This window comes from Pristiophorus japonicus, chromosome 1 (assembly GCF_044704955.1).
Source record: "Pristiophorus japonicus isolate sPriJap1 chromosome 1, sPriJap1.hap1, whole genome shotgun sequence".
Taxonomy (NCBI): Eukaryota; Metazoa; Chordata; class Chondrichthyes; family Pristiophoridae; genus Pristiophorus; species Pristiophorus japonicus.
The window spans coordinates 516063861-516090008 of NC_091977.1; the positions used below are offsets into that span (position 1 = coordinate 516063861).

General features: G+C 44.3%; 1 protein-coding gene across 2 annotated transcripts in view; it reads left to right on the forward strand.

Annotated features, from left to right (window-relative positions):
- LOC139277476 (microtubule cross-linking factor 1) overlaps nucleotides 1-20158 on the forward strand; it is a 354944-nt gene extending 334786 nt beyond the window's left edge. For both annotated transcript variants that reach the window (XM_070895978.1, XM_070895987.1), the window contains one exon: nucleotides 18233-20158. In XM_070895978.1, the coding sequence (XP_070752079.1) occupies nucleotides 18233-18448 (216 nt within the window). In that variant the 3' untranslated portion in view covers nucleotides 18449-20158. The remainder of the gene's footprint in view (nucleotides 1-18232) is intronic.
- Nucleotides 20159-26148: the final 5990 nt, after the last annotated feature.

Genomic DNA, 26148 nt, shown 5'->3' on the forward strand with positions numbered 1-26148 from the left:
ATGACTCCATTGTTTTTGAAGCATTTTGGATTGAGGTGAAAAGCTCCGTATAAACACAAGTTCATTCTTCTTTTATGTGTGCACAGTAGCTGTGAGTTTAGGCAGCTCGGTCGGCTAACTATCAGCCCCAGGGCTAAATAGGCCCTGGATTCAAATCCCAGCAGGGTTCGCTCAACATCGCTTGTTATTGAGATGGATAAAAGTGGAACCATGTTGTTGGGTGTGAAGGGGGCACTGCAGGGATTGAACAATACTCACCACATATATAATATAAAAACAGAAAATGCTGGAAATACTCAGCAGGTCAGGCAGCATTTGTGGAGAGAGAAACAGAGCTAATGTTTCAGTCTGTGATCCTTCGTCAGAACTCAGTTTGGAATACATACTACATGGTTGCATTGTATTCTGGCTGTTCGGCAACTTAAATGAGAGTCAGTGCTGCACCCAACAGACAGCTCATTTTAATGGAGATTGATCTCATAGAATCTCTCCCTCTCTCTTTTTGCCTCTATGCTTACTGTTACTTAGAAAATGCTATCAAGTTAAGCTCAGCGGCTATTGGTATTGCAGAACATTCAAAAACTGTCTATGAGGCAGGGAATGGTGGCCTAGTGATTACGGCACTGGAATAGAAACACAGAGTGTCGTTCGTGAGTGCAAATCCCACCATGGCAAGATATGGAATTGAATTCGATCCCACACAGGAAAGTGCTGGAGAAGATTAAGGGGTATGGATTAGTGGAAGGACGGCAAATTGCATTGGAAACTGGTGAAAAGGAGGAAATACAAAATCGGGCAATTTCTTCGAGTGGAAGTGGATAACAGGGATCTGTTCTGGCACTGCTCCTGCTACTGTGTGCATCAATGATTCAGATATAGAGCTCGAGGAAGTGATGTTGAAATTTGCAGGCGATACTACAACTATCAACTACAACAGCAGCAACAAGAACAATTTGTATTTATATAGCGCCTTTAATGTAGTAAAACATCCCAAGGCGCAACACAGGAGTATTATAAAACAAAGTTTGACCTTGAGCCACATAAAGAGAAATTAAGGCAGGCTTGGACAAAGAGGTAGGTTTTAAGAAGCGTCTTAAAGGAGGAAAACAAGGCAGAGAGGTTTAGGGAGAGAGTCTAGAGGTGGCAAAGTCATGGATGAGAGTTTCAGCAGCAGATGAGCTGAGGCAGGGGTAGAGTTGGGCAGTGTTATGGAGGAGGAAATAGGTGGTCTTAGTTAAGCTGTGGATATGTGGTCGGAAGCTCATTTCAGGGTGAAATATGACATCAAGGTTGCAAACAGTCGAGTTCAGCCTCCGACAGATGTTAGGGAGAGGGATGGAGTTGGTGGTCAGGGAATAGAGTTTGTGGTGGGGACTGAAGACATTGGCTTCTGTTTTCCCAATATTTAGTTGGAGGAAATTTCTGCTCATGCAGAACTGGATGTCGGACAAGCAGTCTGACAATTTAGAGACCGTGGAGGGGTCGAGAGCAGTGGTGGTGAGGTAGAGCTGGGTGTCATCGGCGTACATGTGGAAACTGACGCTGTGTTTCCAGATGATGTCGCCGAGGGGCAACATGTAGATGAGAAATGGGAGAGGGCTAAGGATAGATCCTTGGGGACACCAGAGGTAACGTTGCGAGAATGGGAAGAGAAACCATTGCAGGTGATTCTCTGGCTACGATTAGATAGGTAAAGAATAGAAAAGGCGAGTGCAGTCCCACCCAGCTGGACGACGATGAAGAAGCGTTGGTGATGGATGGAATGGTCAAAGGCTGCAGCCTGGTCTGGAAGGACGAGGAGAGATAACTTACCTCTGTCACAGTCACATAGGATGTAATTTGTGACTTTGATAAGAGCCTTTTTGGTACTGCAGCAGGGGCGAAAACCTGATTGGAGAGATTCAAACCTGGAGTTCCGAGATAGATGGGCACGGATTTTGGAGGCGAGAACACGTTCAAGGACATTGGAGAGGAAAGGTACGTTTAGGTCCCTCTCTCTGGAATTCCTTCCCTAAATCCCTCTCCCTCTCTTTCCTCCCTCTCTCTCTTTGAATGTTAAGGGAGTCAAGGGTTATGGGAGCAGGCAGGAAAGTGGAGTTAAGGCCAAGATCAGGTCAGACATGATCTTATTGAATGGTGTAGCAGGCTCGACTCCCGCTCCTATTTCTTATGTTCTTTTGTTCTTATGTTCTCCTTTGAGACTCTCCTTAAACCCCACTAAGCCGTGCACCCTTGTGAAGCACACGTTGATGTTTATTCATAAGTTGTTCTCTACATTATCACAATGCGGCCAAAGTCATAGACAGAGAGGGACGATAGTGGTTTTATTTCTCAATGAAGCCCAGGGCTCCCTCATTATTTAAAATCAACGTCTGAAACATCATTGAGGATTCTCTGTTTATTATACATGGAGCGATTTTGACAGACCAGAAAGATTACATTGTAATTTTTTCATTGAAGGCTGGGGAAGGAAATTAGCATTCCCTAAAGTAGCGGATCAAGGAAGCGAGTGGGAGGGAAGTCTTTGATACAGTAATCATACATGGACTCTGGATAAAGTGGGCAGAACGAACCTCTCTCAATCTGGATCTCTTTTTGTTCTTTTATTAGTTTTAGATTTTATAAACAATCCCTATAGTACAAGTCATTTAAAAAGTATTTTTCTTAATCAGCTTCCACAATGATTTTCAGATAAGAAAGTTATAAAACGTATGTGGTTCCTGAATCCTCTTTGGTCCTTCCCCTCCCATCCATCTTCTTTAATGTTACTGCATTACAAAGGATTACATCGGACATATGGCACAGAAACAGGCCATTCAGTCCAACCATTAGACTTGTATCGACCATTAGCTTCTCGGGCATAATGGTCTAAACAGATTAATTAATTAGAGAGTCATTTCCTCATTCATTGAGTAAACATTGTAAATTTTGTTTAAAAAAAGAAGCACTCTGCCAATATCTGAAGTGCCGTAACCTGCAGGGTTACGGACCTAGAGCTGGAAAGTGGGATTAGGTTCGATAACCACTTGTTGGCCGGCATGAACACGATGGGCTGAAATGGCCTCCTTCCGTGCTGTAAACTTCCATGATTCTATGAATCTACAACACTTATTAAAAATTGGAGTTTTCAGCGGCCGCCCACCCAGTTTACGTCCAGCAGTTACAAATGGATGGAAACAGCACCACCTCTCGGACACCTGGTACCCAGCATTCCTCCCAGAAATAGTCAGAAGGCTGTTTGTATACGCAAATCCATGTCCTGCGCCAGTTATAGCTCGTTTTCAATCTTGAAGCACAAATAATCTTTAATTTAACAGTTTGTAGGTCATTAACACATCAGCTCCCTCTCTGCGATTAGTCCATCTGTTTTTTCTTTGCATTACTCTCTGCTTTTTCTTTCTGTTTCCAACCTGAACTAAAATGCCTGTTTATCTGCTAGCTGTCATAATCTGTCATTTCTCTTTATTTGTCCTGACTGACCTGATGTGTGTTTTCAACATGTTAATTTTTTTTTAAATTTTGTCTTCGTAATTGTGATTCTCCTTCTGGCCGACTCTTTTGTCGTTCTTTCTGACTACCTCTCTGCTTTCCTGCATGTCTTCCCTTTTACTGTTTCCCACATTACAGTAGTGACTACACTCCAAAATTACTTCATTGGCTATAAAGCACTTTGAGACGTCCGGTGGTCATGAAAGGCGCTATATAAATCCAAGTCTTTCTTTCTTTTTCTTTGGCCCTCTCCATATGCCTTGCAGCATTTCCTTTTTAGTTCACGTTAAAAAAAAATTCCCAGTGGCCAAGAAATTAACGAGCATTAATTATTATTATTTAGCATACGCAGGCTAGTAGTAATAAATTATTTCTATATCGGCATTAAATACAGAGTGTCATAAGTTTGCAGATTGTGCTAAATCATATGGGTAAAGCAGTTGTTCCCGAGGAAAGTATAAACTGCAAAGAGACTTAACAACTAGACAGATAAGTTGCACATTGTCCTTTGGGCTATGACTAAATTGCGACTTAGGATCTTGAAAACTGGCCATTCAGCTGCTGCAGGTGTTCTTTATGATATGAAGTTATAACCTGCAGCTTCATAGCAATATTCATTTCAGGCTTAAGGATGTTGAAATTATTTATTGATTGTTGGCAATAAAATTATCGCACTGCTGACCAGTTCTCTCGCAGACTCTATAATCCAAGTTAAGAGACGAGTAGGAGCAGGAGAGACATGTGAATGTTCGGACATGGTTGTTACAACAGATTAGCTGGTCATTTTTCCCTCTGCTGTTTGTGGGAACTTGCAGTATGCAAACTGGATGCCACATTTGCCGACATCATAAAACTGACTATACTGGCTATCTTACAAGGCCACTCTATTACCATCGTCTCACTCACAAACAAGACAATATCTGATCACTATCTTATCTCCCTCACCACACACATCCGTCTTCCAACCCACTTCCTTCTGTGTTCTGGTAAAAACACTTCCCCCAAGTCACTTACGTCGGCACTTTCAGACTCCCAACTGCCCAGCCTTTGGCCCTGCTGTCACCACAATAATCCTGCATCTGTCAATCTGCTCAATCGCTCCCTCGTCTCCGCCTTTGATGCCCTTGTCCCCAGTAAAACCCTGACTCTCTCCCATCCTGGTCATTCCTCCTAGTAAGCCCAACCCCCCCCCCCCCCCTCCTCCCAATTTTCACTCCCTTATATCCATGGGGTACAGACTTGGAAGGTATATGGTGCACAACTAGTTCAATCAGATCTGTCTGGACCAGAACAAACACTATCGGACCCTGCTCTCCTCTCCCAAAACTCGCTGACCTACATTGCCTCCCGATCCAGCATTGCCTCAGTTTTTTAATTGGCATCCTTGTTTTCAAATCCCGCCATGGCCTTGCCCCTCCCTATCTCTGTAATCTCCTCCAGCTTTACATCTCGCCGCGATCTCTCTGCTCCTCTAATTCTGGCCTCTTACACTGTGATATGTGTATGCGCACTAGGTCCGTGTGGCAGAGCTAGTCTCCAGTCGTCCTGGTTAACCCTTGCCACTGGACCAAGACCTAGCTCTGTCAAGCCCGTGTGGTGGCTGGTGTGCAACGGCCACCACACGTTAAAAAAATCCATGCACAGGCATCTTCCACCCTTCAACATGTAGTTTGAAACACCTGTGAACTCATCCCTTTTTGGCGTGGAAGCAAGTCATCCTCGTTTCGAGTGATTGCCTATGATGATGATGACACATCCCCCAATTTTAATTATTCCACCATTGGTGGCCGTGCCTTCAGCTGCCTGGGCCTGAGGCCCTGGAATTCCCTCCTTAAACCTCTCCGCCTCTCTACCTCCCTCCCCTCCTTTAAGACATTCCTTAAAACCTACCTCTTTGACCAAGGTTTTGGTCATCGATCCCAATTTCTCCTTATATTGCTCAGTGTCAGATTTTTCTTGATAACCCTCCTGGTGAAACATCTTGGGATGTTATGCTACTTTAAAGGTGCTACATAAATGCAATTAACCTTGTTGCTCACTACTCTAGGATCATCCTGGAATACCTTCAGATCCCCTACTATTCTGTACACCTCATGCACTGATCCATTGGTCACACGTCAGCTGATGGTGACCTTTACCCTCTGCTTTCGGTTGCTTTAGCCCAGTGTTATCAGTGAGAAAGCAGCTTGTGAGACAGGCGTTAAGCAATTTGACTAGCAATATGAACAAGTGGGCTGACCTAAGCTGGCTTTACCTCCAGAATAGGGCACTTAACATCAGTCCCAGGAAGCGCACACATCATGCCGGTGATGTCATTATCATCATCATCATTATAGGCAGTCCCTCGGAATCAAGGAAGACTTGCTTCCACTCCTGAAGTGAGTTCTTTGGTGGCTGAACAGTCCAATACGAGAGCCACAGACTCTGTCATGGTGGGACAGATAGTCATTGAGGGAAAGGGTGGATGGAACTGGTTTGCCACACGCTCTTTCCGATGCCTGACTCGAGGTGCTCAGCGCCCTCTCGGATGCACGTCCTCCACTTGGGGCGATCTTTGGCCAGGGACTCCCAAGTGTCAGTGGGGATGTCGCACTTTATCAGGGAGGCTTTGAGGGTGTCCTTGCAGCGTTTCCGCTCATTTGCCGTGAAGGAGTTCCAAGTAGAGCGCTTGCTTTGGGAGTCTCGTGTCTGGCAAGTGAACTTTGTGGCCTGCCCAGCGGAGCTGATCGAGTATGGTCAGTGCTTCAATGCTGGGGATGTTAGCCTGGACGAGGTGTAAATTGCGTGTATGTGATGACATCACCAGTATGTCATGTGTGCCTATCAGGATCCACATGGAGCAGAATTGGGGTATTTTTCAGGATAAAAACTAGTCAAAAATCGTTTTTTTACTAATAACCCACAAAAATGTAAGAAATTATCGTTGGCAAACGATAAGAAGTGATTCTAAAGGTCTCTAATTATGTCACAGCATATTTGACCACTCATTTTCTGTGACATCTACCAGCACTGTTTACAAGCTAGTTAAAAAAGGGGGCATTACATTTTTCAATTCAGAAGCTCTGAGTAAGTAATAAAAAGCAATAATAAATTCCTATAATCCAGTATCACTGCCAAGACCTTAACAGAGCCCCTTTTTAAATGAATAGCACATTATCGAGAGTTTCAACAGAGCAAGAGGCAGGAATTGTACCCTTTTTCACTATTGGGTTCATATTTCCATTCATTCTGATAGATAATCTGCAGTTGTTTTGCTTTACAAGCAAAGTGTCGAACAAATGTGTCCGAACATCGCGATTATTTAGGATGTAATAATAAATATTTTTAATTTTTGTGATTGTAATTCTGCAACCTTAAAGGGATAACAACATCATAAAAACGTATTTCATTACCTTGCAAACACACGACAGAAGACGCTACTTAAATTGGATCTCATCGTTCCATAACATGGGATGGTATGACAAAAATCTTACATAGTTCTTCAAAAAGTTTACCGAAACACTTTTGTACAAAGGCAGTGCCACTTTGCCTTTTACTGGAGAGCGTTTGTAAAGCAAAGTTCAGCGTATCACATTGCATTGAAAATGAAAAGAGTGGGTATTAAGTAATAATGGGCCTGTGTCTCTGATTACAGCACAGCTGCAGAATCTATTTACACCAGTGTTACTGTGTGATGCCCTCCGGCCTAGCCAGATTGCAATCTATTCCAAAATTCACGTTTTCAATGACGATATTAAATTAATGTCACTTTGATAAAGGACTGTTTCAAGTGCAAATTAAGGATCTTAATCACTGGTTTACATTTGAACTTTGACCCACTGATTTTGGCCAACAATTTAGCAGATTACGTTTGAATCCAGAATAGTCTAGCCTACACCAATTTGGATTTATTTTAGAAAAATGTGAATTTGGCACAGCTCAGACATTGGAAGAGTTAGATCCACCTAATCCTTTAAAAATATTCAGTGCTCTTATGAGAGGCAGACAGGTTGATGGTCCCTCTACGCGCTCCACTGTTTATCTTGCCCGAAGTTGACCCTTACACAATGGCAGTTGCTATCTGCTGGCGATGACAACACCTTTTATATTTTGTTCTGTTCTTCACACATGCTGATTTGCCTGCAGTGTGTTTCCAGCATTTTATGTTTTTATTACATTTTTAATATTTTATATTTTGTGCTGATTTAATGGTATGAACCAATCACTCGAGGTCCATATCCACACGCTCCCTGATGTTTCACTGAATTGCTATCTGGTCTCTTTTGGCCTAGCAATTTAATTTTGATTTGAACAGCCGAGGTTCGCACTACGGGACACGTAGGAGTAAGGGAGAAAAGTGTTAAGGTAGAGGGATATGTGATTAGTTTGGGTTTCAATGGGGGTAATTTTGCCTTTGGGGCGATCGTGTAAAACAGCGATGACGAATCAACCATTTTCCTTTCCATTAAATTCACCACTGCAGGCTGTCCCAGGAACATAAGGAGATCTAAAGAAAATGGCAGCATAGTGGTTATGTTACTGGACTAATATCCAGAGGTCTGGACTAATGATCTGTTAGAGATGGGTTCAAATCCCACCACAGCAGCTGGTGATTTTAAATTTAATTAAATAAATCTGGAATAAAAAGCTAGTATCAGTAATGGCAACCATGATAATTGTAAAAACCCATCTGGTTCACTAATGTCCTTTAAGGAAGGAAATCTGCTGTTCTTACCCGGTCTGGCCTTTGTGTGGCTCCAGACCTACAGCAATGTAGTTGACTCTTACCTGCCCTCTGCTACTCAGTTGTATTCAAGAAGGCGGCTCACCACCACCTTCTCAAGGACAGTTAGTGATGGGCAATAAATGCTGGCCTTGCTAGCGACGCCCACATCTCATAAATACAAAATAAATAAATAATGAGTGGCTGAATCAACATTTTACTCTATTACACAAAGTCAAAATTACCCCCAATAAGTGAGGCTGACAGGAGGAGGATGAGCGATTAGGCTGGAGTTTGTTTTAATATTCATTTTTGGGATTGATAGCAAGGCCAACATTTATTGCCCAGTTGCCCGGAGAAGGTGGGCCGTTTTCTTGAAACTCTGCAGTCTGTGTGGTGAAGGTGCTCACATAAACTGTAGGGAGGTCCAGGATTTTGACTCAGTGACGTAGAAGGAATGGAGATTCATGTCCAAGTCAGGATGCATGTGAAAAGTTTTTAAAGTACAGTCCTGAGGCTGATGTTAAGTCACATTGTGGATGGAGTTCTTAACTACATCTAATGCTGTCATAGGGCAAAGTGGCAAAACACTAATGGGTCAAGGCGCTTATCTCCCTCATCCCTTCACCAATTCAAGAGACACTGTGGATGGGAAGCTAAATATGCAACACAACAATATGAGTGAGGCAAAATGGATTTTAACAGCAGGATAAAAGGGAACAGAATATAAATCAGTCTGTTAAGCCAGCCTCCAACTGGCTGAGCTACTCTAGGGTAAGCTTAATTTGGTGAACCAAAATTAAATATATCAGTACCAAAATCATTAAGAATTCATGTTAAAATCCATAATGAGCTGAACACTAGTAGTGTGTTTTAATCATCTTCAACCTTGTATCATTACATCTCTGCCATCCAATGATTTTGCCAAATTATAACCTTCCTATCTAAATAGCATTTACCTGAAAGAGGAAGATATTTCAATTGTAATTTTTAATAAAATTTATTTGATACTGATACTGAGAGTCAAGCAGAATATTATTAGGTAAATCCTAGATTGACTAAACTAATCTGATATGTACTGTGCTGATTATGAGTCATAAGTACACCTTAATCATTCAGCCATAAATGCTAAGCTAGATCCCCAAGATAAAACCTCAGTCCTGACACCAGGAACAAGTGAAGGACAATGATACTATACTCCAAGATTAGCTGTTATATCTCATCTAATTGTCGTGTTTTGGCCAGGCATTGAAGTGATTCTCTACAAGCTTGCTTCTGTGAGTAAAATCTCATTTGGTGGCCTCGGACCAGAAGGTGTGGACAACAGACATGCTGACTGGTGTCATGGTGAGACTTTGATCATCTGAACATCATGGGGGACCAGGACATCGACACCCTGTCACAGGTCACTTGGAAGCTAACCACTTTCAGTCGGTGCTATGGCTTGCCTGGTAGGGGTTGGGCGGGGGTTGGGCGGGGGGTGGGGTCGGGGGGGTGTAGTGGGGAGCGATCAGGAGGGGGCGGTGAGGCGATCGGGAGGGGAGTGAGACCAGGCTGGCAGTATTCCACTATTGCTTTCTGTAGCCATGAGAAACACTGCTATTCCTTCTGACTCCACAAGAAATGATATTTCTGAAAGTTTTGGGGCTTTTTTGTTTGAGCAGCTCCCAGCTGGATCCCTTTAGGTTCCGCTGGTTATGGTTCTCAAGATCCAGAAATTCTAGCTTACAAAGCGCAAGTTCCAACTGAGTCTGACTTGGAGGAGAATTTGGAGGTGATTGTGTTCCTATGCACCTGCTGCCCTTGTCCTTCTAGATCGTGGAAGTCTTGGGTTTGGGAGGTGCTGTCGAAGAAGCCTTGGCGAGTTGCTGCATTGCGACCATCCACAATGTGACTTAACATCAGAACTGTTACCTTACAAACTTTTCTTTTTGGGGGCGCCCCCCTGCAAATATTAACACATGATCAGGGATCATCATCATCATGGACAGTCCCTCGGAGTCGAGGATGACTTGCTTCCACAATAGAAATGAGTTCTCAGGGTGACTGAAGAGTCCAATGCGGGACCTACAGTCTCTGTCACAGGTGGGGCAGACAGTGGTTGAAGGAACGGGCGGGTGGGGGGGCCTGGGTTGTTACACGCTGCTTCTGTTGTCGATGTTTGGCTTCAGCTTGCTCTCGGCGAAGAGAGTCGAGGTGTTCAGCGCCTTCCTGGATGCTCTTCCTACACGTTGGGCAGTCTTGGGCCAGGGATTCCCAGGTGCTGGTGGGGATGTTACATTTTTTCAAGGAGGCTTTGAGGCTGTCCATGAAGCGTTTCCTCTGCCCACCTGGGGCTCGCTTACTGTGTCGGAGCTCCGAGTAGAGCACTTGTTTTTGGAATCTCGTGTCGGGCATAATCAGGGACCTCTGCAAGTGTAAACGTATTGTCAGGGGTCCTCTGTAAATATTGGCACACTCCCACAGAGCCCTCCCCCCATCCTACTTTCAGCTGCTCAAAGGGAAACAGTGTTATAGATATAGAAAATGTATTTTTATTAGTATGCAACAAGTGCAGAAAAATACACAAATCTGATGGGAGGCAGAAATCTGCAGATGTTGGGAATCGTGTGGGAAACCTGTTGAACATGACGTAGAAAACCATCCTCACTGCCACCGCCATAACCTCGACTTGTCTTCCTGGGTTAAGATTCATTACCCTTGGATGGGCTCCCAGCCGGAGTCCCATAGCCAAGAAAAGACCCTCTGAGGAAACTCTGGTGGTGCTGCAGTGGGGAACGTTACAAATGGGACCTTAAAAGGGCAGAAGAGCCCTGAAGATGACAGGAGGAGCAGCCTTTCAGTCTCCTGAGGCCGAAGCCGATGTGGGTAAGTGAGTAGAGGCCAAATTGGAGGCATCTGTGAAGGCCTCACCCTCCATTACTGCAACTTGGGGCCATTACTCCGCTACCCCAGGCCTGTCGCTACCTTCTGCTAGGTGGTCACGGGGGGACCAGCAATAGCAGGGATAGGCAGGAGAGAAATGCAATAGGAATTACTGGGGGTCCTTGTGCATGAATCCCAAAAAGTTAGTTTGCAGGTGCAGCAGGTAATCAGGAAGGCGAATGGAATGTTGGCCTTCATTGCGAGAGGGATGGAGTACAAAAGCAGGGAGGTCCTGCTGCAACTGTATAGGGTATTGGTGAGGCCGCACCTGGAGTACTGCGTGCAGTTTTGGTCACCTTACTTAAGGAAGGATATACTAGCTTTGGAGGGGTACAGAGACAATTCACTAGGCTGATTCCGGAGATGAGGGGGTTACCTTATGATGATAGATTGAGTAGACTGGGTCTTTACTCGTTGGAGTTCAGAAGGATGCGGGGTGATCTTATAGAAACATTTAAAATAATGAAAGGGATAGACAAGATAGAGGCAGAGAGGTTGTTTCTACTGGTCGGGGAGACTAGAACTAGGGGGCACAGCCTCAAAATACGGGGGAGCCAATTTAAAACCGAGTTGAGAAGGAATTTCTTCTCCCAGAGGGTTGTGAATCTGTGGAATTCTCTGCCCAAGGAAGCAGTTGAGGCTAGCTTATTGAATGTATTCAAATCACAGATAGATAGATTTTTAACCAATAAGGGAATTAAGGGTTACGGGGAGCAGGCGGGTAAGTGGAGCTGAGTCCACGGCCAGATCAGCCATGATCTTATTGAATGGCGGAGCAGGCTCGAGGGGCTAGATGGTCTACTCCTGTTCCTAATTCTTATGTAGGAGGCCAGGCCCCTATTGGCCTTTATATGTAACCAGTGGAGGAAGGGGTGGCTAGCTGCAATCCGAGTGGGGGCTTGGGGAGGAAAGTACAGGTCAGAATGGGGGTGGAGACGGTATGCCTCACTGCCTCATTTTCCCACCATTTCCACCACTATCCCGCAGGATTTAGGGTGGGTTTGCGGAGGAGAATTCAGTTCTGCTGCTGTATGGTGCTACTGCGGATGAGTGCATGAATGTGTGACAGTCACTTAGTCGGGGCACATAGCGTGACATGAACACGGTGCTACGGGCTCTGAGGTCAGGTGAGGCCTCCAGTTTTGCCTTCCCCATTGCGTTGATGATTTCCAAGCCAATGATTTCTGTACTGGCCTCTTCAAAAGGAGTCAACATTAAGTTGCTTGGGACCAGTATATGTCTGTTCTTGTCGATTATATGCCAATTTGTCCTGCAAGCAAAGAATATTATAGAGATATTGAAAATACATAGAGCCATGATTATGCGCTGGAGCTGTACAGTTTCAGGCCCATACAGTGCGCTACTTAATGAGAATGAATTTTGCTTGTGTAAAGCTCCTTTTAGAATTATTGGGGTGGACATAGGTTGCTGGATGCATTCTTAATTGTAACAATAACTTTGCATACTTTGATGCCATCCATTCTAGCAAAGCATTCTTTTCCCCCTGGGTCTATTTTGGCAGCACTCATCCAGGTACCATACTGTTAGGATCTTCAAGCATGGAAGGATTCATCTGTTAGAAACTGTTTGTCTGCGCACTTGGGGCAGGTGTTTTTCGTGCAGGAAAATATTGTTGTCTTGCTCAGCAGATTTACTGAGGTCTGACATATATTTCCTGCTCTTTCTGCAGCTTTTGCGGGTCCCAGACACTGCATTCACCCTGTCTGCAACTTCTTCCCTTACCTGCTGCACGAGGTGCTTGAGCGAGGGGGGTCATGGGGCCTTATATAGCGTGTCCTTCCTCCTGACTCCTTCTCTGCAGAGACCTATTGCACAACAACATTACTCAGAGTAAATAGTTGCCCTGTTCTCCCCATTACCATGTCAGGTGTTTCAATGGTTTTGAATTGCAGTTCACACCAGAGTATCACAATCTTTACTTCTTCTGTTCGATTGGCTGGCCTGCTGGTCAGGTGTTAAGTACCTGCAACACGTTTTAGCTGCGCCTACTGAAAACTAAAATTAGATGTTAAATACTTTCCTTTGCAAACCTCAAACACCCAAAGTAATAGTAAACCCTCAAAAGAGCAGCAAGAGACAGTCCCATGCAACTGCGGAAGTTCCCTGCAGGGTCTGGCGAACAATCTTTGCGTATATCAGTGGGTAGCACCCTCGCTTCTGAGTCAGAAGGCTGTGGGTTCAAGTCCCACTCCAGCGACTTGAGCACAAAAATCTAGGCTGATACTCCAATGCAGTGCTGAGGGAGTGCTGCAGTGTCGGAGGTGCCATCTTTCAGATCGGACGTTAAACCAAGGCCCCGGTCTGCTCTCTCAGGTGGATGTAAAAGATCCCATGGTGCTATTTCGAAGAAGAGCAAGGGAGTAATCCCCAGTGTCCTGGCCAGTATATATCCCTCAATCAACATAACAAAGACAGATTATCTGGTCATTACTGTTTGTGGGAGTTTGCTGTACGCATATTGGCTGGCGTGTTTCCCACATTACAACAGTGACTACACTTCAAAAGTATTTCAACTGTAAAGCGCTTTGGGGCATCCAGTGGTCATGAAAGGCACTATATAAATGGAAGAGTTTCTTTCTTTTAAATCCCTTTAAAAATATTTTACCCAGCTTGTCTAGAACTGTTTGGTCAGGATTAATTGTAAATGTTATTTTTTTTGTATTTATGGATAGAAGTAGCCATTTTTTGTAATGTAGCTCCTTAATCGCCCATTCAGTTATTCAGTCTGAATAAAAACCTCGATTTGACACAAAAGAGTTTGGATTTCTGCTGGCTCTCGTTGAAACCAGACAGCAGACGAACTATATCTAATGTTTTGAACAGTTTAAGCCAGGCAATCTAGGAATATTTTACGCTTGGCTTAGGGAATTTACAGGGAAGAATTATGATGCTTCTGCCAGGAATGTTGTACAGTAGGAATAAATGGGAATTGGTTTTACTACTGTACAAGTTGATTCCTGCGACAGGCACCTGGGGAGCCAAGTCCAAATTCAGTATTCAGGTCAAGTAGGTCGGCGGATAACTCCACCCTGTATGCAGAGGAGGAAAGGGGGGTGGGTGAAAAGGAGGAGAAGAGAGGGAATGAAGGAGGAGATGGGGAGTGGGGAGAGGAGGAAGATGGGAAAGGGGGGAGAATGATGGGGAGAAGGATGTGATGGAGGAGAGAGACACGGAGACTATCTCAGTGAGGAGGGGAGGGCTCCAGTGAGTCCCTCTTCCCTCAGGCAGGGCTGAAATCTTGGCTCAGCGGGGCGGGGGCATTGTGTTGAGCTTCCCTTCCCTCCCTCAGACCCAGAGGGAGGTTTGGATGAAGTTTCTCTTTCCTCCCGCTTGAGCCCAAGGTCTGGATTTTCATTGTAGCAGAGCAGAATATGGGGGCGGCAACTCGGAAAGGAGGGGGGTGAAATGTGGGCTGCATCTGCAAAAAGCCAAATCAACAGGAGTGAGAATTGGGAATTAAAGGACTCGGGGCACCCAATTGGACATTATCAAACACCAGGGCCCAAAACAAGTATGTAAAACATTCAGGATGTGTACTCCTGCTCCTTGGAGAAGGTTCCACTGGCCAGGGCCACACACCCAATCACCATCAAGGGGGTGCGAGAGCTGCCACTAACAATAACTTGTATTTATATAGCGTCTTTAACGCAGTGAAATGTCCCAAGGCGCTTCACAGGAGCGTTATAAAACAAAATTTGACACCGAGTCACAAAAGGAGATATTAGGGCAGATGACCAAATCCCTATATATATTTGGTACAATAATGAAGTATAAAATTCACACTACCAGAAGACACATCATTTAAAAAGGCAATTGTGAGCCCATCAAGTCATCAGGCTCAGTTTTTTTCGGAAAACATACATCGATAAGGACAATTCGAGACACAATTCACTGGACAAACAGGGAATACACCCATTCTCGGTCAGTGCAGGGTAGAGGGAGAGAGAGAGGGAGGGAAGGAGGGAAGGGGAGGGAGGGAAGGAGGAAAGGGGAGGGAGAGGGAGGGATGGAGAGGGGGTGGGAGGGAAGGAGAGGGGGAGGGTGGAAGAGGGAAAAAGGTAAGTTTTAATGAGCGTCTTAAAGGAGAAAAGAAAGGAGAGGTGGAGAGGTTAGGGAAGGAATTTCAGAGCTTAGGGCCCAGGCAGCTGAAGGCACGGCCACCGATGGTGGAACGATTAAAACCAGGGATACACAGGAGGCCAGAATTAGAAGGAATGAATAAATGGGGCAATGAAAATGTGCGACAGGTCACAGCATAGTGTGGGGGCAAGTCTGAAGAATTGTTCAGGGTGGATGTCGGTTTGGGTCATTAATGCAGAATGCAAGGAAGCTGCAGACTGCTCAAGTATAAGATCAATACGGGAAATTTCAAATAAGGAACAGGTCATTTTCAAAGGTTGGGGAAGGAAACAAATGGACTGGAAGTTGGTTCGTTTTCTTAGCTTACATCCATTACCTTCATTCCAATATTCCACTTTGGAAATAATACTCGTCAGAGTCAATGTGGGACTGAAATACTGGTAGAGCCACCCAGAGACCAGGATGTGGAACAGCATGAAGGCTCGCAACTTTCAAATTACAGTATCAGCTCCTACGTTTCAACATAGCGTTATGTGACATATTTAACGTATAAATGCCCTAGCACAGCACCATGCCAGGTACCGCATGCAAATGTTGACATTTTAAAATGGATTTACCTATAGAGAGACAATGGCATTTTTAATGCAATTTGAAATGCAATGTTGGAACCCACTCTTTTATTTTAATATATAATAGATTTTAATCTGGATTACCTATGAATCAGGTGCATGTGTGTATCTACTTGGAGTCAACTGCATCCACCCTTTTGTATTTTTTCAATTATTTGAGTGTAAGTGGCACCTTTTCTCGTTTAAGCCTCAGAATTTTCCAACCTTTGAAAATGGCCTGTGCCTGATTTTAAACACCCCAAATTGATCTTGCAGCCTATTAGTCTCCAGGTTCCCTGAGCCTGTTTAGTGTTGGTCGGACTGAATGCTACGCACTCAGTTGCTATAACAAGAATGGGTCGAAGGTTAACTCTTTGTCAGTCTTGTACTCTGACCCTACACTAACAACACAGAACAGGTTGAGACTATAGTTCAGGTTTTTGTTTTTCATTTTATTGTAGTTTCCCTTTTTACTCCCCCTGAAGTCTTCCTGTCGTATTCACCTTCCCTTGGCTAGAGGACAAAGTAGATCTCAGACTTCCGCAGATGGCACTGTCCAGCCAGCCACTGGGAGTGTGGTGATGATGCCCTAGATAAGTAGCTCTACAGTGTTCCCTCACCCTCCCCTCGCTGTTTAGGAACTACAGGTTGATCCTCCCTTATGCAGAACCTTCAGGACTTGGCCTGTTCTGGATAATGGATTTTTCTGGGCGAGGGGTGGTCAAGTTAAATTGGATGGTATGGGTATTGAGCAAGAGGATACTGGGGCTGGCTGGCTTGGGGCTGGGCGTGCGTCAGGGAGATCATGGGGGGGGGAAGTAGTGGATCACGGGCTCAGACCAGCGATTGCGGGAGTCGGCCGCGAGGAAGGACTTCAATTTGTTCATGTCGGAGTTCTGCGCATGCGCCACCCGGTGGCCGGGAATGGTCTGGACGAGGGGTGGTTCTGGATAAGGGAGATTCAACCTGTACCTGGATTGCACTCAGTGCTTCCTATTGATGACATAACTGAGATAGGGAACCTACTCTGTGGGGAGGCATGGATGCAAACACACATCTTTCTACATCATGGGTGCGTCAAAATGCTGCCCCTTAAACTTTACATTATAGGATTACTTCCAGTTTTCAGTACTTTCATAGTAGAAATGTGAGATGTATTGCAAAAAGTTCACTTATGATCCAAGCAACGAAACCCATGGATAGGGGTGTACCTTTTGCACAGAGTTTATTGTTTCATGGACAACCCTAAGGTTCCACTAAGTTGGAAAGGCCCAAAATACTTCCTAGAGGTGTTCTACACAGATTGTAGCATGTTCCTATGAAGTGCTTCGAACCACCTTGACTTCACGGAGCTTCAGGGGCTCCGAAGAAAATGCTCACCCATTGCCAAACATAAATAACAAAATCATTATGTCAACCGGCAGGATACTTTCCAGCTTCCACATGTCTCTAGCTGCCATGTGCCAGTATTTGGACTTTGTCGCTCCACTTCCCGTGAAGGTGCTGACTTTGGCTGAAATATAGTCTAATGAACAGCCATCTTTCCCAAATGGCTAGCCTTCATGTTTGAGCCCGGAGAGTGAGTGTTGGGATATGGTTCTGCTGTGGAGACCATGACTTCCACACACCCATACTTTCCAGCAAAGATTTTTCAAGAAGACCTCTGCTATTTATCTAGCCCTCCATTCCCTGCTCGCTGTTCAGTTACATGATGCTTCACACGCAGGTCTTACCCGGGAACCTGAATCAAATTCAACTGCCCTCTGTCCAGGATATTTTTCCATCAGTCAGCTTTCAGGGTAAAGAGCAATCGAATATTATGGCTGTCAAATTTCATGAGCTTAAAAAATAAATCCACTGTGCTTCAGCCCTAGTTAAAAACCATTCAGTTATTGGATACTGGGAACGATTTGTCATGTGGGATCCTGAAACTCGATTCTGTGAAAAATCTTGGCAAGGAATGGATTCATTGCGCGTAGAAATGTATATGATCTATTACACTGGCATTGTTGTAAGAATTGGGCTGCTTCCAATGAGTGAGATTAAGTGAGCAGTTATTATTGAACAAGGCTGGCTGAGCACAGATACTCCATGAGTTTGAAATGTACTCCTGATCACACAATACTTCATGTTTCTTTCAATCATTTGTTTAATCGACTGGCATTGTTGACGTCATTAACTCATTTATATCTGTGGAGAACAGTCTAGAACAGGAGTAATGACCAGTGGTAACTATGGTGCTCTTAACACGTGATCTCTATAAAACTGCAGCAAGAATTCATTGAAGTGAAAGAAATAGTGAAGGCTGAGTTGAGCTGATGATAGACCCGATTGATAGGATCTGATTGTTTTTCTTCCATTGCAATGTTCTAATCTTCCCTTTTTCCTTCTATTTTCTGCTTGAAAGGAGTTACCTTGGTCCTCAGTAGCTCCACCACTCGAACCCTGCTTCTCACGCCCCGCCAGACCTGCCAACCAACGTCCACCATCGCGATGGGCTTCACGCTCCCCCTCTGCCTCCCGGTCTTCGTCCTCTGGGGATTTAGCTTGCGCCGAACAACCCAGAAGCAGTGAACCGCCCGCAACAGTGCCAGACCATGACCCAGAGCACAAGTCTGCGTGATCCACAGGTGAATAAGACAAGAAACACTGCCATTCACAGTCACAGCAGCTCAACAAATTGGCCAAACCTAGTCCGCAGTTGGAATTGCGAAGGATTCGACAGATCAGGAATGGAGAAGTAACTGTTGTGTACCAAACCTATAACACTATGTCTGTACTCCAACCTGAGACCAGCTAGCACACATGGCTGTAAAGATGGAGATTTCTTTGCTTGTAGAACAGTTGTTTAGGAGTCTCTGTTATTTTTATTTAGCCATTATGGAGAGTAGACAAAGCAATTTGAAATGTACACAGTATAGACTGTGAAGGCTCCCCTCTCTGTTCTTCCACCATTTGGGCTGTGCAGTGAGGATTTATTTTTCCACTGCTGCCTACAGGCAGGGACCAAGTTAAATTCTTAAACCATGTGATTTGTATTCAGTGCAGGACAGCTGGAAGCCTTGCGGTAATAGCGTTGAGCTCCTTATTAAAATGGAGGACACCGGTTTATGTTCCCAGGGAGGCTTGTTAATCAGACCTGCAACCGCAGTTGGGATGAGTTTGTCTGTTTTCTATGGACCAGACCATCAGCCACAGGACCTTGTGGTCCACTGGTGAGGAAGGGGGGAGAGATGGGAATCGACATGGTTGGTCCCGTCCTGTCAAAGTTGCAACTTCTGTTGGCTGATCACGGAGCAGCAGTGGCTGTGGAGATGTCGACAGCTCAGATTGCCCTGCCATCCCTGAAGGTTGCGTGGGGGCATCAGGTCAAGTCAAGTGGGAGGAATTCTTCTTCAAGCAAAAAATTCCAATAAATGCAAAAAAAAAAAATGTTAAGTATTATCTACAATAAAATTTGTAACTATTATATCAACAAAGTCTTGTAATTCATTGCTTACAGTAGTTTCCTCAGTATCACCATACAGCGTTGCACGCCTCAGTATGACGGTTATGGTGTCCAGGTATTTGCCTGTAACAAGTAAGTCTATGCAGCAAGGGAAGAAGAGAAATGAATCAGAATCCTGAGAAGTTGATGGGGTTGGAGTGATCTCTCAGTAACTTGGGCTGCCTTTCTTTTACATTGCACTGTATTGTTTTCCATGTAATATAGTCCTAATAATATTATTTTATAAAGCATTAATTTTATTCTACTATTGGTGCCAGTGCGAGTTTGTAAAAGTGCTTCTTATTGATTGAAGCATTAGTTATAAATTGATACAAAGAGTCCATGGTGCAACTCGACCAAAGCGAGCTGCATCGTACAGGTTTAGGGACAAGAAAAAAAAATTATATTGAATAGAGTTTTAATTTTTTTTTTGCTAGAGTAAAAGGCAAAAAAAAGGAGAGATACAGACAGTCTTAATACGTTAGCTGTATGATGGTACAATACTTGACTTGCATGCCATTGGGTCCATAGCACTTTAGTGCATGTATATAGCTACTGTACCCCAACATCACTCATAATTATGAGGAATAAAAAGACGAAGAATCCACTGTAATGAAGTTGTGAGGTTAATCATGTACTGTATTTTAATTATTGGTGTTTCTTGCATTAACTAGGGAGAAAGCATTTTTAACTAAATTATTGTAACAGTTCAACTGTCTGTGTACAGTATTGATAATTTTTTGGAAAATATTGAGATATTGTTCAGACTTAATATTGTAATGGATGTCTTTAGGGTTCAGTGTAAGACATAACTTACCCGTAAATAAAAAGTCCGAATTTCCAACATCTGATGTTGCTTTTCAAATTCATTTGGAGTGAAGTGTGAAAGGGCTTATTAATATAATGTCCCAGCCCATCTTTGTGAGTATGAGTATGTGTGTGTGTGTGTGTGTGTGTGTGTGTGACTAAGACTGCTAGCAACCAAAATGGATCAACCACAATTTCGTACAGTAAGTTGTTAGAAGAACATATAAATTTGAAAGATTTAAATTATCAGGTAACTGCCAACATAAAACTGAGAGTAAGCTTCATTTTATGAAAAAGCATAAAAGTATTTGCACGCAATTTGCACACAGATGTCAGCTGTGGCTAAGTGAGTAGCACACTTGCCTCTGAGTCAGAAGATTGAGGGTTCCAATCCTGCTACTGGGACTTGAGCACAAAAAGTTAGGCTGACACTCCAGTGCAGTGCTTAGGGGCTGCTGCACTGTTGGAGGTCTTGCAGATAAGGCCCTGTCTGCCCTCTCAGGTGGATGTAAAAGATCCCATCGCACCATTTTGAAGAAGAGCAGTGGAGTTACCCGGTGTCCTGGCCAATATTTATCCCTCAATCAACAAAACAAAAACAGATTATCTGGTCATTATCACATTGCTGTTTGTGGGAGTTGCTGTGCACAAATTGCCTCTGTGTTTCCTACATTACAACATTGACTACACTCCAAAATTACTTAATTGGCTGTAAAGTGCTTTGAGACGTCTGATGGCCATGAAAGGCACTATATAAATGCACGTCTTAATATTTAATTACTTGCATTTTGTAATTCCTTCAGGGTGCACTATATTTATATCTCTTTTAAATTGATTTTGAGCAACCCAAATGGCTCAGCAAATCTATGCATTAAGTAGCTGAACTCGACAGGCCAGGAGGGTTCCCTGCTTTGACCTCCAGTCTGGGTTGAATTAGTTGATCACATCCAGGCAGTGTTAGCACTCCGAGGTTCGGGAGGGGGGAGAAATCATCCAGGGTTCCCATTCCTCATGTCTGTCCAGGATGTATTTGTGGATGTTATATGAGGATAGGATAGGATTCAGTTGTGATGCTTGCCCCGCCATTGTAAAAATCTCCGGCCACACTAACTGTCAAGATTCACACAGAAGTGGTGATTGGGTGAAGCAATGGAAGGTACCCTGTGCCTGTGGAATCATATCCTGTCAAGGAGCCAATATCTTCAGGATAGCGGGGTTGGGGAGGGGAGGGGGGAACTCAAGGACATGGACCAGGTCATACTAGAGCTGCCTCTGCAGTTATTTCTTTGATTCTGTACTAGGTAAAAGGATAGATGGCTGTGCACAGGATAAGTCTCCACTATTCCTGCTTTATTTGGTAAGCGAAAGTCATTTTAGAAAACAAAACAGATCTTTCCAGTTGCTGGATGCTACATTCAAAAGAGGAACTGTTGTTCACAGATTGCACCATCTCTGGTCTGAATCCAAACATTAGAACCTCGAGAGAATTAAGATCACAAACCCAGATAATATTTTCATTCTCAGTCCCTGGCACAAGAAGGAGTGTATGCCAACTTAGAAAAGCAGCAAAAGTTGGCCAACAGCCTCAGAAAAGCTGGCAATCTCCCCAAAACCTGACACTCCAAGACTGGCCTTGATTATAAAGCAATGTGTGAAAACAGGTGGTTAGAAACATAGAGACATAGAAAATAGGTGCAGGAGTAGGCCATTCGGCCCTTCTAGCCTGCACCGCCATTCAATGAGTTCATGGCTGAACATGCAACTTCAGTACCCCATTATAGAAACATAGAAAATAGGGCTTTGTAGCTTAAGTTACAGGTGTGTGCAGGGTTTCTTTCACCTTCCACCTCACCAACCTCTGCATTTGGCAAGTCGTCTTCTCCCATTCCTCCACTTACAACACAATCCTACCACCAAGCAAATGTTCTCCTCTCTGCCTTTGGGAAGGACCAGCGTTTCTCCATGATTCCCAATTCATCTTCCACCATCCCGACTTCCAACTATCATTTCCCCTGCCCTGTCCCATGCAGCCACAGGGGACGCAACATGTATCTAGTTACCTCCTCCCACACAACCCCCCAGGGCCCCAGACACTCCTTCCATATGAGGCAGCAATTCACACGTATTTTCTCTAATCCAAAGATGTACAAAAAGAAAGTGAAAGTAAAGACCGGCAAGCCCATCAATGATTGGATTTGTTTCGAGAAGGCATTTAAAGATGAGGAGCAAGGCATATGGATTTAGGGAGGGAGTTTCATGGATATCTGAAAGAATTGCTCCAATAATGAAATGGAACAGGAAATGCACAGGAGGGCATATTTATGGGAAATAAAGGGTTTGGGACGAGGTTTAAGGGCAAAGGATGCCACAGTGTTGGGTAGGCAATATAAAATTCTGACGGAATTGAACAGGTTAGATGCAGGAAGAATGTTCCCGATGTTGGGGAAGTCCAGAACCAGGGGTCACAGTTTAAGGATAAGGGGTAAGCCATTTAGGACCGAGATGAGGAGAATCTTCTTCACTCAGAGAATTGTGAACCTGTGGAATTCTCTACCACAGAAAGTTGTTGAGGCCAGTTTGTTAGATATATTCAAAAGGGAGTTAAATGTGGCCCTTACGGCTAAAGGGATCAAATATTTACCCTATCCTTTAGACGGTGAAGCTATTTGCACTAAGCATAATGCATAGAGGTCTTGGTGGTGTAGAAACATAGAAAGATAGAAAATAGGTGCAGGAGTAGGCTATTCGGCCATTCGAGCCTGCACCGCCATTCAATGAGTTCATGGCTGAACATGCAACTTCAGTACCCCATTCCTGCTTTCTCACCATACCCCTTGATCCCCCTAGTAGTAAGGGCTACATCTAACTCCTTTTTGAATATAGTTAGTGAATTGGCTTCAACAACTTTCTGTGGTAGAGAATTCCACAGGTTCACCACTCTCTGGGTGAAGAAGTTTCTCCTCATCTCGGTCCTAAATGGCTTACCCCTTATCCTTAGACTGTGACCCCTGGTTCTGGACTTCCCCAACATTGGGAACATTCTTCCTGCATCTAACCTGTCTAAACCCGTCAGAATTTTAAACATTTCTATGAGGTCCCCTCTCATTCTTCTGAACTCCAGTGAATACAAGCCCAGTTGATCCAGTCTTTCTTGATATGTTAGTCCCACCATCCCGGGAATCAGTCTGGTGAACCTTCGCTGCACTCCCTCAATAGCAAGAATGTCCTTCCTCAAGTTAGGAGACCAAAACTGTACACAATACTCCAGGTGTGGCCTCACCAAGGCCCTGTACAACTGTAGTAACACCTCCCTGCCCCTGTACTCAAATCTCCTCGCTATGAAGGCCAACATGCCATTTGCTTTCTTAACCGCCTGCTGTACCTGCATGCAAACCTTCAATGACTGATGTCCAGGATATGAGAGTTTGAATCTGGATCAGAACAGTATTTTTGGCATGGGGAAGAATGTGACAACTGCCTTTTCCGAATGATCAATTGGAGGAAAATCTTGCTGATCGAAAACTTGATGTTAGACAGATAATCTGATACCATAGAAATAGTTTTGGAGTTGAGGAAAGAGGTGGAGTAGTATATTGAACTTTCTTCCATCCAAATAAGGCTGGCAAACACTTAAGATAATATTTTATTAGCAAAGTAGCATAATATCTGCAAGCAATACTTACAAATAGCAGACCTATCGGGACTTGGCTCAAAGCCCTTGGGAACAGAGTACTCAAAGCCCCCAGTGTAGTTTGCACACCTAGGGGCCGATTTTGATCAAGGCCTCTGCCCAGCCAAGTGCTGCTCAAAGTGCCGCCGATGGCTGCTGAGGTACCGGACGGTACTTTGGGCGGGATATTCATGGCCGAGGTCCCTCGAAGATTGGCGGGTGGCAAATGGATGACGTACACCGCCAATCTGGGCAGCAGCGGCGGGAGGTCTCATTCTCGGTGGCAGAGGCGCTTGCCGCCCAAGTGCCGCCGAGGATGGCGTCGGGCCCACGGAGGGTCGAAGACCTGAAAAAAAAACAACAGGAAAAAATGTTTAAAGTATCCGAAGACCTTCAGGGGATCCCATCCAGGTAAGTCGCTGTTGAAAAAAAATATTAAAATGTTCACTTACCTTTTTTTTTCAGGTTCTTCATACTCACCGTTGGGACAGACCAGCCTCCAGCTAGCCGTCCACCCCTGTTCTGCCACTGAGTCCCGCCGATTCCCACCCACAGGAATCTGGGAGCTCGGCGGGCGGGAGCTCAGTTGCACCACTTGGCCATTCGCTGACGTCAACGGGCGGCTCCCGGCGGCTCACCCCTCCCGCCCGCTCCAGGCCACCCCGAAAGTGGCACTGGGCGGATCTTCAGGAGGAATGTCGATGACAGTCGGCAGCAATGGGCGGTGAGATGCTGAAAATCGGCCCCTTATACTACAACAAATACATACACTCATTTAACATCTATGATCATGGCATACTATGGCCTCTCAAAAATGTTTAAATGTTCTCCCACTAGAAAACTAGACTGTTCCAGTTCTGTAGCCAGGATCTTACATACTCACTGAGTTACCTCCTGCCTTTCACATACTTAAAGTCTTTCCTGCTGGCTCAGACTTTTCCACTCCTTGGTACATTCTCATCCCTATAATCATAAATGAGACTGAACAATTTCTACCAACTATTGCCTAACAGCATTCAATACTTTTCCATTATGTGCCCAGCATAAGAACAGTGCATGTTATCCTCACAGTATTCCACCCGCCGCTTTAACCCATTCACTGCCAACAAGGTAGAGCGGGTTGTCATCAACTGAGAGATAGAAACTGGCCCCATGGCTATGGAAGATATCACCAAGAAGCAACATCTAAATGAGGAAAAGAAGGGGAGCCAAGAAAGAAGCCTTGAGGTACAACAGAGGTGAAAGTGCAGGAGTCGAAGGAGAAACCTTTGCTGGAATGCACTGACTGGAACCAAACAGGAGCAGTCCCATGGAGGCAAACCATGGAGAAGTGGCAGTGGAAGAAGATGGCAAATGCAACTCTGTGGAGAGGTTAAGGTAAAAAAAATCACTAGATGTACTTAACTAATGCAGTTCCTTCTTCCCTAATTCCCAAATGTCCATAGGAATGTAGGATTGTTCATGCTTGGGAAACACTATAAAGATACATTCTACAATTTAAAGTGGTTCTACTAAAATCACAGTCACATGTCACGTCTCCTCTTCTGAACTTTCCCTCAAGGTGGCAACATTTCTTTTATTACAATTTTATCTGATAAGGCAACAGTTTCTTTTCCTAATAATTTCTGGTACCTAATAGAATGGCTCACTCCATTCTCAGCTTCAGAAGTTTGAAAACAATTCTTAAAAGGAAAGACTTTTTGATAGAGCAAGCATTATCATTCAAGTAGTTTACCATTGAGATTTGCTGGTAACCATCTATCTCTGGCAAGCCTACTACATCATGGATTAATAGGCTGACGTCAGTGTTAAAATATACACCATGTACTGCTGCCTTGACTTAACTGAACTCCCAGCAAACACCATGTGGTAGGAAAATTGAGGAAAACCCATACATATGACACAATACAATTTTAATGAAGGTGCAAGAACAGAGAGACCTGGGGTTGCTTGTGCACAAATCTTTGCAGGTGGCAGGACAGGTTAACAAAGCAGTTAATAAAGTATATGGGATCCTGGCCTTTATAAATAGAGGCATATTATAGAGTACAAAAGCCAGGAAGTTCTGCTAAACCTATATAAAATACTAATTCGGCCGCAGCTGGAGTACTGTGTCCAATTCTGGGCACCACAATTTAGGAAGGATGTGAAGGCTTTAGAGAGGGTGCAGAAGAGATTTACTGAATGGTTCCAGGGATGAGGGAGTTCAGTTATGTGGATAGGCTAGAGAAGCTGGGTTGTTCTCCTTGAAGCAGATTTGATAGAGGAGTTTTAAATCATGAAGGGATTAGATAGAGTAAATAAAGAGAAAATGTTGTTCATTCAGCCTCATAGGCGGTCCCTCGAATGAGGATGACTT